General features: G+C 35.5%; 1 protein-coding gene across 1 annotated transcript in view; it reads left to right on the top strand.

The window, feature by feature from the left end:
* Nucleotides 1-12,468, top strand: part of PREX2 (phosphatidylinositol-3,4,5-trisphosphate dependent Rac exchange factor 2) — a 169,581-nt gene that overhangs the window by 108,696 nt on the left and 48,417 nt on the right. The window contains exons 30-33 of the mRNA XM_021555585.2: nt 1,037-1,165; nt 6,040-6,081; nt 8,703-8,920; nt 11,531-11,633. Of these exons, the coding sequence (XP_021411260.2) occupies nt 1,037-1,165; nt 6,040-6,081; nt 8,703-8,920; nt 11,531-11,633 (492 nt within the window). The remainder of the gene's footprint in view (nt 1-1,036; nt 1,166-6,039; nt 6,082-8,702; nt 8,921-11,530; nt 11,634-12,468) is intronic.

The raw sequence follows: 12,468 nt of genomic DNA, 5'->3' as shown, positions 1-12,468 counted from the left end.
TTTATTGCATAATGTAGGAAAAAATTTCAAATTCAACTGAATTTTAGACTCTGAACTGACTGTTGTATTGCTGAGGTTTTTGGAGCAAGAAGCAATGTTATTACATTGCATGTGTTTTTAATATATTTTTGTCACAACTACTGAAGCCATTCCTGATATGCTTTATTACTAATGCCATATTTTTATTATTTTTGTAGTTATATTATGTTTGAAGTTGATTTATAAATAATTTGTAATTTCTCTTCACAGCAATATTTATGTCAAATATATACTTATATAAATATTACTGATTGCTTAAAAAGAAATATCCTGTATGTAAATTCAGACACTCTACTACCACTTGTATGGTTGCTTAAGTCTAAAGGTATAAATAAGCATATGGTAGTGGTCATAAGTGATGCAAAATAGAAATGTGAAGATAATAGAATCTTCTTTCAGTAGACTGAGTTTAAAAAAAAAAAGAAGAAAAGTTCAGTGGGAAAATGAATGTTTTATTAATATCAGTAGTAAGGTATTGACCCTAACACATATCTTTTAGCAAAGAATACTGGTTTTAGTGGCCAGAGGGTGTTTTTACCCCAATTATGAGGTTTTACAGAGCCTGAATTACTACCTGCTAATTGAATTTGCATGAAAGAGCACATAACTTCATGTTTTTCTTTCTTTTTCTTTTTTTCTTTTTTTTTTTTTTGTTTGTTTGTTTGTGGTTTTTTGATTTTTTTAAAAGTAACTAATTTTGGTTTAAATTTAATTTTCTGATTGAAACAATTTTGCCTCTAGAAGTTCCAGGGTCCCACTTACTATGCATCTTGTTATGTACCTGCTTCAGAAAGAATCATGTCTGGGGATGCTGCTCACTCACTCCTTAGACTTAAGCTGGGAGCTTGGGTGACTGTTAGATCTGTCACTGTAGCTTTAACTACAGTTAAATTGGTTACCAACTCCTTGAACATGAAAACATTTAGGAAAAAAAAAGTCTTATTGTGACTTTCTCAGGAGGCTTAAACAGAAAAATACTATTTTTGTCCTTGCTTAGAGTTTCAGCAAGAAATGGAACCAAAGCTCAGCTGTCCAAAGAGGCTGCGACTCCACATCAAGCAAGACCCTTGGAACCTCCCCAGCAGTGTCCGGGGCCTTGCCCAGAATATCAGGAAATTTGTTGAAGGTAAGAACAGACTGATCATAAATAAGCACTTTTCATTAATGATACAGAGGGAAGGGAAGGGGAGAGGTACAGCTGCTTCCTGCTGCTTCTAGCAAGATTTGTGGAACACAGTGTAGCCTATAGATAGGTTGTACTCTCAATAACAAGGTTAGTGGAGTTTATCACAGCTGTCTTGTACTTACCCTGTTGGCTTTAGATGCTGAAGAGAAAATAGTCTTCTGGCAAATGAGAACAAAGGAACCATATGTTGGGTGTGGTAGGTTTTTCAGTTGCTACTGAAGTCCAGTAGGCTTGACTAATTTGGTATACCAAAATGAGACTTTTGTTAAAATTAAACTATTTTTTTCCACTGTCTTAACTGGAGAGATAAAGTCTCTGCAGCTTTTGTTCTGTACCTTGGTCTTCCCTGTGCTTTTCTGGAGTCGTTATCACTCCTTCTGCTATAAAGCCAAAGTTTTCATTTAATCCATCCCAGCTGATGGATGGACTCCTCCTCTGCCTCCCTTCCACCACTGTATAGAAGATACCAAGTACTCTGCTCCTGTTCACCAAGTGACAGTGAGCTGAGGTTTAGGCTTTCTTCCCTGTCTTCATAAGAAAGTAACTGGCCTTTTCCTTCCGGAGTCTCTTGCCTTTAATTCCTGCTTTATTTCCTGTGCTGCTTGATAAAGAAACAGAAATAAAGAGTAAGATTATTTTTATAAAAATACCTATGCTAAGATTCTTTGTGGGAACAAAAATTTGGGACTAGCTTTAAATTACTTGTGTGTGTGTGTTTAGCTTCTTCAGTTTGTGGGCTAGTTTCTACAGTGTCCCTTAAAGAAACTGTTAAATATCAGACCAACGGGAAAGAACTTTGTGATATGTTTTACTATTATAACTTTCAAAAAACAACCAGCCAAACCAAACAAACTCTTCCCTCTCTGACTTGGCATTTCTGATTTGAGATACATCATATTTTCAGACACTGGTTTAGAAAATTATAAAAACAACCACATAAATGTTTCTTTTTTGAAGTCAATCACAGTGAGTTGACTCTCCAATACTAAATATAATCCTTTTAGTTTTATGGTGGCTGTCATTGAGTGAAAAATTAATAAATAGTTTTGAATTCCTTTTTCTTTTCCTGCGTGTCTTTCTTCAGCTTAAAACAAATTATTTTCAAGTATTTATCATTCTTTCAAAGTCAAGGAGGAGTGGAATCTGTCATGAACCTTCCTTACCCCTTTCAGAACCTAAGATTAACAGACCATTTACACATAATTTGTTTGCCCATGAATAGAATTAGTAGACCTAACCCATTTTAATAGTGATCTTATACCCTCAATAGTGAGCTGAGATTATTCAAAATTTTGTGGGAGAGTTCATCAAAGTCCAAATGTTTTACTGCCCCTTTGTAATATAAAAATTCTTTTTTTACTATACTCAGTTCAGTACTGAGAAACAACCAGCAGCTGGATTTAACTGAAACCAGAAGAACAAGAAGCAGAGTTAATAATGTTTTTAACAGCTAAATTTTCCCTTTGTGTCTTCATTTCTTGATTTACTCCTTCCTGTCTTGCCATCATACATTGTGTTCACAGCTGGTCTGGATACCTAGGAGAACCACCAGTACTGCCCTGAGCTATTTATGGCTGAAAACCCAACACATGGCACAGAGTCATCTCCCCATTTCCCCTCTTATTCACTTGATTTAGGAAAAAACCCAAAAGGTGCCACCTAATATGACTGTTTGGCTTTTGAGAACAAGCTGAACTGTGTCTTGGGATTTTAGAAGAATCTTCTTGTTTGTTTTGAAAAAAAGACAATATTTCAGCAATTGAGGAAAGCAGATACATTTTTCTCTTTTAAGAGGAAGTAGTCAAAGGATGCAACTTCAGTCATGGTGGACAAAAACATGTAATTAAAACTTTCAGTTGTTATAAACATACTTAGCCATTATTTCTCTGTGTAAGTAAGGATGAATACAATAAATTAATCTCCTTATTGAAAACTCATTTTTCTTTTTATAATAGTATCACAGGATATTTTTCATTGTTCTGTTGCATTGCAGAATCTATTAGATTAGATTGATTAGTGCATTAAAGCAGGAGACATGGGAGCCTCACAAAGATGAAATGTTTTAAGTCCTAGATACTAGGATTCCTTTTATTTACTTTGTTTAATATGATGAAATAGGAAAACTTAGAATGCCTTGAGGATGATTGCTCTGGTCTGTCAGTTTTCTGTTTATTAGTCTTAGGATTGGGAGAATTATTAAAAAAATCCTTTAAAGTTTGCACAGATTGAAAAAAAAAAAAAAAAAGAAAACAGAAAAAAAATCAGCCAAACCTTCCTTGACAGTAAAATTAAAATATAGCTGGACATTGCTTTGTCTTATTTTCCTTATTTGTCTTATTGTATTATTTGCCTTACTTGTCTTAATTTGCCTTATCATATCATTAGAGAAAGAAAAAAATTCAATAGTTACAAAGGCCAGCCTAGAAGGCTAATGTAGTTGCTAGCATTGAAGAGTTCTCTGAAGTAATATGCAGATTCTAGAAGGATTTATCTGGAGCTAAGTAACTAAAGAAAAGAATGAAATTATTTCTTGGATTGACTGGGCTTAATAAATTGTAAAACCAATAAAGCTGAATATAAGTTGTTGGCACAGGCAGATCTTTGAAGGGAAGTACTTGATTTTGGTGGAGAGGGCAGTAGTCAGGGCAGGAATTGGACAGCCACCAAATAGAGAAAGAATAATGCAGGTACATGATTGTGAATCTATGTGAGATATGTAACACAAGAATTGGAAAGCACGGGAGGAAAATACTTGAGTGGGAACCAGGAACATGAAGAAGATGGATGGAAAGAAAGGGACTCAACAACAGAAGGGTGTAAACAAAATAAAGAGCAGGAAACATTTCTGTATTTGCTTTTTCCTGCAGAAAAATATGTAAGATTTTTGATCAAAAGAAGAGGTGTTCTGGGGCAAGACAGATTTCTCACCAGCTAGTCAGGTAACTACATGAGGAAGTGCAGTTATTTTTCTAGCACTGTAGTTTTAAGTTTAAACAGGAAATACGATGCAATTGAGAAAGTTCTCTTCTATTTTAAATTAGGAGTGAGAGGTGACAGAGCCTTTTGATTATTTAAGATATGAAAAAATGTATTTCAATAAATAATAAACCATGCAGTGTAAAATCTGTCTTTTTGAAATACCTTCAGGTGTGAAAAAAAATAAAGCTAAAATCTAGCCTTTCCTAGCAAAGATCAGAATAGCAGGATAATGTGGGTTTTTTTTTCAAATAAAGTACAAAAAAATATTTAAAAATAAAAGAAAATGGAGTAATCTTGCATTACAAATCAGAATCTAAGAGAAACTGCTAGGGAGTTATTCTTTTCCATACAACATGTAGCAATAAGGAGTGAGAACTTTCTTAGCATTTGGTATGTGTTGAAAAGCAAATGATTGACATCCAAGGTTCACTTCTAAGCCCAGGTGAGTAGATAAATGATCAAAAAATACTCTTTTGCCTGTGGGAATATTTTGAAGCACAGAAGACTTATGGCAATGATAAAAGAGAGTTGCTGTGTCCTGTGATTTCCCCATAAGCCGGAAATCATTATTATATTTATTTATAGGTACCTCAAATTCTTTTGAATTCAAAGATCCAACAAATCTTATCTAAAACAAGCTGCAAGTAATAGCCTCAATGTATCTAAGTTATTCAGCTAAAAGCTGCATTTCCCTACACTCTCAGTTCCTAAGTTATGTTCAGACTCCAAGACACCAGTTATTAATCTCTGTAAGGAGTTGTGCTTTCTTTTTTGAAAGACAGAAGGCTAAGGAAACAACCTACAACCAGGAATTTTCAGGAATAACTAGTAATTTTTCATGTTTGGGTGTTTGTATTTGAGATACTGTGGCAGTAACAGTGCAGAGGAAACAAATTACCAAATTCTATTATTGCCAGTTTCAGCCCTGCTCGTGCACCAAAGAGGGCTTTGAATAGGACTGCAGAGAAACTTGGGTGTGGGAAAGAAGGTTTGGAAATATGTGAAAGCATGTGAAATAGTATTGTGTTCCTCCAAGTAGTACCTGTAGGACAGCTGATGTGCTGAAAGTTTGGCATTCTCTAAGGTTATGGCAGATTTTAACTTTCCTGTGTCTTGCAGCACTGGTTAACATATTTAAATTTGTGCTCTGGTACATAAGGTGCACTTCCTTCAGCCTGCCTGCAGCCTTGAAAAGCAGCCCCCTCCAAGGAAAACATAAAAGTGTGTGTGTGGGGAAGTGTAAAGAGAGATAAACCTGTGCATTTTTGCCTGTGTAAATTAAGATTTTTAAAAAATTTGTACTTTTTTATTTCATGGATTGTTTAGTGAAAAGATATTTTTGAAGCAAAATAAAATCTGAAGGCTGGAAGTAAAGTGAAAATGCTGTTGTATTTTTCCTAAATGCTTTGGTACACTTTAAAATAAGGATAATTTGAGATTTTTGGGTGTGAACAAAAGAGTACAAGAGAAGGAGAAGAAATAATTAGGATAACGTGGGAATCAGTGAAAACTGGTCTTGTTTTAAAGTGTTTTGGGACTGGAATTCTTAATGTATGGAATTGCTCTGGCCAGCTGCTATACATGTGCTCTGAGATAGCAGCTGTCTTTTCATCTGTCTTTCTCAGTGATGGCTTTTGATTATTATCAGTTTTTATCAAGCCATATGTACAACTAAGTGAAGTTGAGACTCATTACTGCTTTGTAGGTATAAATCAGCATTGCCTAAAAAGAAGCTGGAGTTAAGCTGATATGAAATGAGAAATTGTAAATGCAATATAAGTTGAGGAAAACACTATTAACCATTACCTCAAAATATTTTCTTCTTTTTCTTTAAGAGGTGAAGGCACGAATACTCTTGGCACTTCTAGAATATACAGGTAATTTTGCTTGTTTTAGGAGGGAGGGAAGTGAATGTGGATGGTTTGAGATAATTTTTGCTTTTGAACAGAAGTACTGTGTTTACATTACGGGGGGAAACCTCAGATATGATAAAACCTGATAATCAGCAACTTCATCCTCCTGTTTAGAGTAAGGATTCCTGAGGAACACAGTTTCAGAGCTTTTTAACAAACTCTGCACATTCTTTTTTTTTTTCCCCTTTCAATGCAAAATACCGTATCTGGTCATTTACTCTAGATCTTGGCAGATAAAATAAAAACTAAACATCCAGATTTTGCATAGTGTCTCAGCTGTCTTTCTTCTTTGGGCGTTTTCTTATTTGCTGTTTTTCTTTTCATTCCCATCTGTTTCCAGATTTATATTGCTATTTTAACCGATGCCTTTCCTTTTATCTATTTTTAGAGAATATTTAAGATCCTTCTTTCTGGAAGAACTCTGATTTTTCTCTGTATTAATTCTACTATCATACCATACAGCATACAGCTTAAAATACAAAATAGGGATATGTGTCTGCAAAATCGATGTCACTGAATCAGTATTTAAAAATAATATCCATGGCACGAGTTTCCCTACAGTTTGTAGGTGCCTACATGTTCAAGTAGGCAGTCCAATTTAACTGTAAAAGCTCATTATTTTGACCATCTTACAGCACTACATGAATGCATGATTAAATTATTTTTGTTTTGACACAGAAGAACAATTTGTAAAGGGGATTATAATCTTTCTATGTTGTCAGATTTCCTCAGAATATTAGAAAAGTTCTTAGTAATTCCTCATTTATCCTAAAATAAGAAGTGAGTTGAGAAAATGTCCTAGACTTGATTTTTTAAAAGTAATTTTCCCTATTTATGTTGCTTTATGAGCTGGTAAACTCTCTAGTTTATTTAGTATAAAAATATTTTTGTAAAAGGACTCCAAAGTGCTCTTGTATTCAGTATCTGATGTTCAAGTAGTATTAAATGTGATTCAGAAATATGTTTGAGACATAGGAGTGCTGCTTCCCCTATGCAGGAAATACAGAGGAAGCCAGCTGCTGTCAGAAAGAAAGGGATAGAATTCAGCACAGTGAGGAAACAATGTCTGTTGGCTCAAATCCTGAACACCATTGGAACATTGGAAAGTTTTAGACTGTGGAGAAGCCAGTGGGATTTTTGAAGCTGGAGATGTGTGTACTTTTTAAAGATAAAAATTTTCTCTGTTCTGGATTTGCACAACTTGAGAGAGACAGAGAGGTTGATTTGAACAATCAAAAAAAAAACCCCAAACAAAGAAAAACAAACAAACCAAAAAAACCAAAAGAGAAACAAAAACCAATTACAGCAAATATTGAGTCACACTGCATAAACAGTAGTGATTTGGCCATTTATGGAAAATATTCCCAAGGTTCTGAGAAATTGTCAAATAGAATAGAAATGATAGCAAAAGAGTGTTCACTATTATCAATAGCTGAGGAAAAGACTGAAGAAGATATCAGAAGAAAATAGGCAGAATGAGGTTACTTGGAGAAATATTTTGAGTCCAAAAAGCACATGTTATATTTGGTAGTAACTTTGTGAGTACCGAATAATTTCTGCTGACTTATCCAGTCATCAGAATTCTTGTCAGCTCCACAGAAAAGTTGGAAAAAGACAAAAGCCTCTTAGAGACAGAGCAATCTAGTAGCAAAGACAAATATTTTAGGCTTCGGAAAGACCTCTGTATCACCTGATCTGCTTCTCTTGCTCTGAGAAAGATTAAGTCTACCTTGTACCATTGTGATTGATGTTTGCTTAAGAGCTTATAATGATAAAATTATTTGAAGACCTTCAGAAAAGAGGACAAGAAAGAAGCGCTGAATATTTATCATCACAGTTTTTTTCTTTATTGAGAATATGTTTCCCTTTCTAATTCTTTTCACTTTTAGCTAATCTAACACCTATGCCCTTCAGAATAAATTAATAGGTTAGATAGTTCCTAGTTTAAATCACCTGCTAATGTTCCATAGCTATCAACCTACAGACCTTATCTGGGCTTTCTTGGCACCATAAATCTCTGTTTTCTGCTTATGTGATGCTGGTCTGTACTTATTTTATAGATTCACATTCATATAAATTTTATTTGGATAGATCATGTGCTTTCCATCAGACAGCCTTCATCTGCCCTCCCCAGCTGGTAGCTGTGGAGTAGGCCAGATGATGCAGTCATGTTAAGAGCTGCTGACTGTCCCTGCTTCCTGGTGGAAGGTAAATGTTTGTGGGCCCAGCTTGCTCTCATATTGCAGCAAAGAGATCTGACTTGCCTCCGTTGTCTGTGACATTAAAAGTACATCAAATTTATGGCATGTACATTTAAATTGATACATTGTTTATAAAGAAATACTTTCAATTCCAGATTTTAAATCCACGCATATGCAATTTTAGAATTACAACATAATATTTTAATGAGGAAAATGGAAAATTGGGTCATGAAGTACTACTAACTAGAGATAATGTTAGGCTGTAAACTTGTAAATTGCTTGACATAAAAATGATGTGTTTTTTAGATAAGGAATTCCAGCCTAGTTCCTTTGCTGTTAACTAATCTCCTACTTAATTTTGCTTTTGGCTTTTACAACTCGCAGATAGTGAGATACAGCTGAGACGAGACATGGTCTTCTGTCAGAGCCTGGTGGCCACAGTCTGTGCATTTTCAGAGCAACTGATGGTGGCCTTAAATCAGATGTTTGACAACAACAAAGAGTATGAAATGGAGACTCTGGAGGCCAGCAGGAGGTGGTTGGAACAGATAGCCAGTGCGGGTCTTCTCCTTCATTTCCAGTCCCTGCTCTCTCCAAACCTGGTAAGATTCCTCATGTCTCCTGCTTGGTCAGAGCTCCTTTTCATTCCCTGAACCAGGGACATGGTTAAATAGTCTCAGATATAAATCTGATTCTCTGTGTCCTTTTTGCTAATCTTGGTACTTAGCTGCTGTTTGGGAAAGTTACAATTCTGATAATTACATATTTGGGATCTGATAATTACAGCTTGGTTATGATATGGGAAATAAGTTTTCCACAAAGACAGTATTCTGTTTGCTTTGAGTTATCACATAGTGAGTTTACCCTTGACTCTCCACTGCTGTTGTAGCTGTTCCCTGGGATTGAATGTAGTATTAATGATAAGCAGAACTTCATTTTGCAATAAGCAACAATACAAGATAAATAAAATACCTGGTTTAGATAATTTTATCACCCTTTGACCTAAAAAACTATAGGGATATCGTAGTTGAAGGAGTAAACATGCTGGTCTGTTTGCTCCTGTCATATAGAAAATCCTTGTAGCCTGTCAGAGTAATTGGAAATCGACTGTTTCTTCACAAGGCTTGGCAAAGAGCTGTGGCTTAAGAAACAATTAAAAATGGGACACGGCTTTGTAGTCCCTTAATCCTCAGTTATCCAAAGTGCTTCTTTAGCTATTTAAGATGCTTCTCACAGTAGACTGGTTCCTGCTAACCAGAGGAACTGAAAATATCTGCATAGCCTGCTCCATGACAGTCTTCTCTACCTCTGGAGTTGCTCAGTAAAAATAAAACTCCGATTTTGATTAAAAATGTTCTTAGTTTATGTTCTTTCCTCTCCTTGTCTGTCTTTGCAGCAAATTGCTGACAAATTGACATAATAAACTTTAGAAGCAGAAGAAACCAATACAAATAAAGGTATTTCTAAATCACAGTCATAAAATCTCAGTCTATGCTATTGTTGGAGAACCAGTGTGACCAGCTACCTCACAAGCAGCTGTGGTACATGGGTTTGCATGGCTGTGTGCAGCTTACAAACAGATCTAATCAGGGCCTCAGAGAAACAGGGGAACTCTTTATCCACATGAGGAACACTGTCTGGGAAGCTTGGACTCATGTCTTGAGTCCTGGATGCTATTTGACAACATGTTGCACCAAGAGGTGGTGCAATACTTAGAGTTCAAGAGTAAATTCCATTGGTGCCTAATGTTTTTCCATGTGCTTTGTTGTTGTGTTATCACAAAACAACTTCTGTCTTTACAGCTCTGAATAATGATATTTTTCTTCCAAGATTGCAGTGATTTCCTTTGTAGTGAAAATGTATGCTACTCAACAATTTTCACATAATCAGATATCTGAAGTACGCATTGTCCAATTGAAAATAAAGTTTGGTTTTTCTGCCTAACAGTTTTAACCAAGGGAATTGTATAAAGGCAGCTTTTTCAATACCTTCTCAGCACTATTTGGCTTACAAATGATCTATGTTATTTTAAACAAGGGTATTTGAAGGAAATTACACTCATTACGGCCAGAGTTCAGTAAAGAATGAGCAGTTGTGAAAGACTTTCCCACGCTACTCTGTGGTATTCAGACTATTCTGCTGACAAAATCACTCTGTCCATAGACTTCATAAATTGAACCAAAAGACAAGATATTTCTATAAGATTTGCTTTTTCATAAGTACAAGGGGGAATGCTATTTCACTATATAGATCAGAGAAAAGAATGTTTTTTTTTCCTTCTGTTCTATCATTCTGTAAACTATAACTTATTGTCAATTTATGGACAGGTAGATAGTTTTCTTTGCCATCCTACTGTGTCAGTTCTTTGAGGGGGAAAAATACATGATTCCAATTCCCTTTTGGCTCTTGCTAATCTAAAGAGCCAGGGGAGGGCTGTATAAGGAATAGAATTATTTTAGGTGATTATTGATTTAAGCTATAATTGGTCTGCATAGTTAACTCAAGATAAACCTAATTGTAGACTAGTATTTTCTTTTTTAAAGGTTCAGTTAAGTGTCTTGAGAAATCCTGAATCTCTTTAACCATCTTTTTAGCTCAGGGGTACACAGAGTAAACTATACATGCAAATCAGAATATTGGCACATGAATGTATTTGATTTGTGCCTAGGGTTTTGTAGGTGAAGTGCAAGTCACCCTGAGCTGTAAATTGTCTGAGCTTCTGGTTCAAATATTGGTGCTTATAGTGGACGCAGTAAATTCTTATATGTTGTTCATAAATGAAATCCTAAAATTATGGAAATGTTAGAAGAAAATTACTAAAAAAGTTATAGTTTTCACATTTCCCTTCTATTGCTTTACAAGATAGACCTGGTGGCAAGACAAGGTGCTGAAATCTGGTGTCTTACAGAATAATGACAGAATGACTCGATTAAAAGACATAAAAAATAATGGTAGCTATAAATTACCTGTTAATTTACTGTATGATGTGATAAAATTAATTTTAATAATCCTGGACTAGTAGTAGAAGGGATAATGCTAACAGAAACAAAGATATTTACCTCATCTAGGAGTTAAATAGGTTATATACTGCAGCAGTGAAATGTTGTGCAACACTCTGTAGTTAATTTTATGTCCTGCTCTCTTATATTATTTTTGGTAGGGAAAACATCTGTCTGAGATGACCTTTCCAATTTTTATTTTGCCTTTTTTAGGCTGATGAACAAGCTATGCTAGAAGACACGTTGGTTGCATTGTTTGATTTGGAAAAAGTTACTTTTTACTTCAGACAATCAGAGCCAGAACCACTAGTTGCAAGTGAGTAATTAATATCTGGGTTTTACTGGTTTTGTAACATGTTTTGTTCCTAGAACAACACCTCCCACAGGGAATCTTATACAATTTAGAATTATGGACAATAAGTAGGTGTATAACTCTCCTGATACTCCTAGATGTATTGAAATACAGCTATCATCAGTGACACTGCAGAGTCATTATCTGGCAATGTCAGTAACCCTGGGGGAAAAATTGTTTCCTTAGCTGAATTTTGGGAGTATGAACATTGGGACTATGTGACTGCATCAGGAAAGTCCCTGGAAGACCCAGCTGTTGTTGAAGAAATGTGTAAAAATAACTTGAAGGTCTTGGTAGGGAAACACAACTGATATGAGATGAAGAAGCATAAACCACATTTCATTTTCTTGTGTGAAAAATAAATGACGCTTTAAAGAGTTCCTTGAGAGGACAGGACAGATGCTATTAGGATAATTTTAAATTGGGCAAGAAGAATTCTCTGAGACCTGCTGCTGCAGATGATCAGGGTCCAGAACCCTTCCTCACAGAACTTGCTCAGCTCACCAGGAAAGGACTGTCTTTGCAGTCTGCTGTTCACACACTTTGCTCATTTTCAGCCATTCCTTTATAAATGTATGTTTAGCCAGCAGATATTGTCCTGCAGTGAACTTTGTTTAGGGAGCAAAAAGGCCTCATTTTTTTCCTGTCTCGTAAGTCCCCTGGGAAGGGAGGAAAGCATGTCTGCTTCACATCAAGCCCTTCTGAAACAATTCCTTTGCTGGATTAAGACCACACTGGAGAGAACTTCTGCAATAACCAAAACCAGAAGACACAAAGCTACTCTACAAAGCTGCCTCTG

Source organism: Lonchura striata, chromosome 1, assembly GCF_046129695.1.
Source record: "Lonchura striata isolate bLonStr1 chromosome 1, bLonStr1.mat, whole genome shotgun sequence".
Taxonomy (NCBI): domain Eukaryota; kingdom Metazoa; phylum Chordata; class Aves; order Passeriformes; family Estrildidae; genus Lonchura; species Lonchura striata.
The sequence above is the reverse complement of the archived record's forward strand: the minus strand, read 5'-3'. Positions and strand labels throughout refer to the sequence as shown.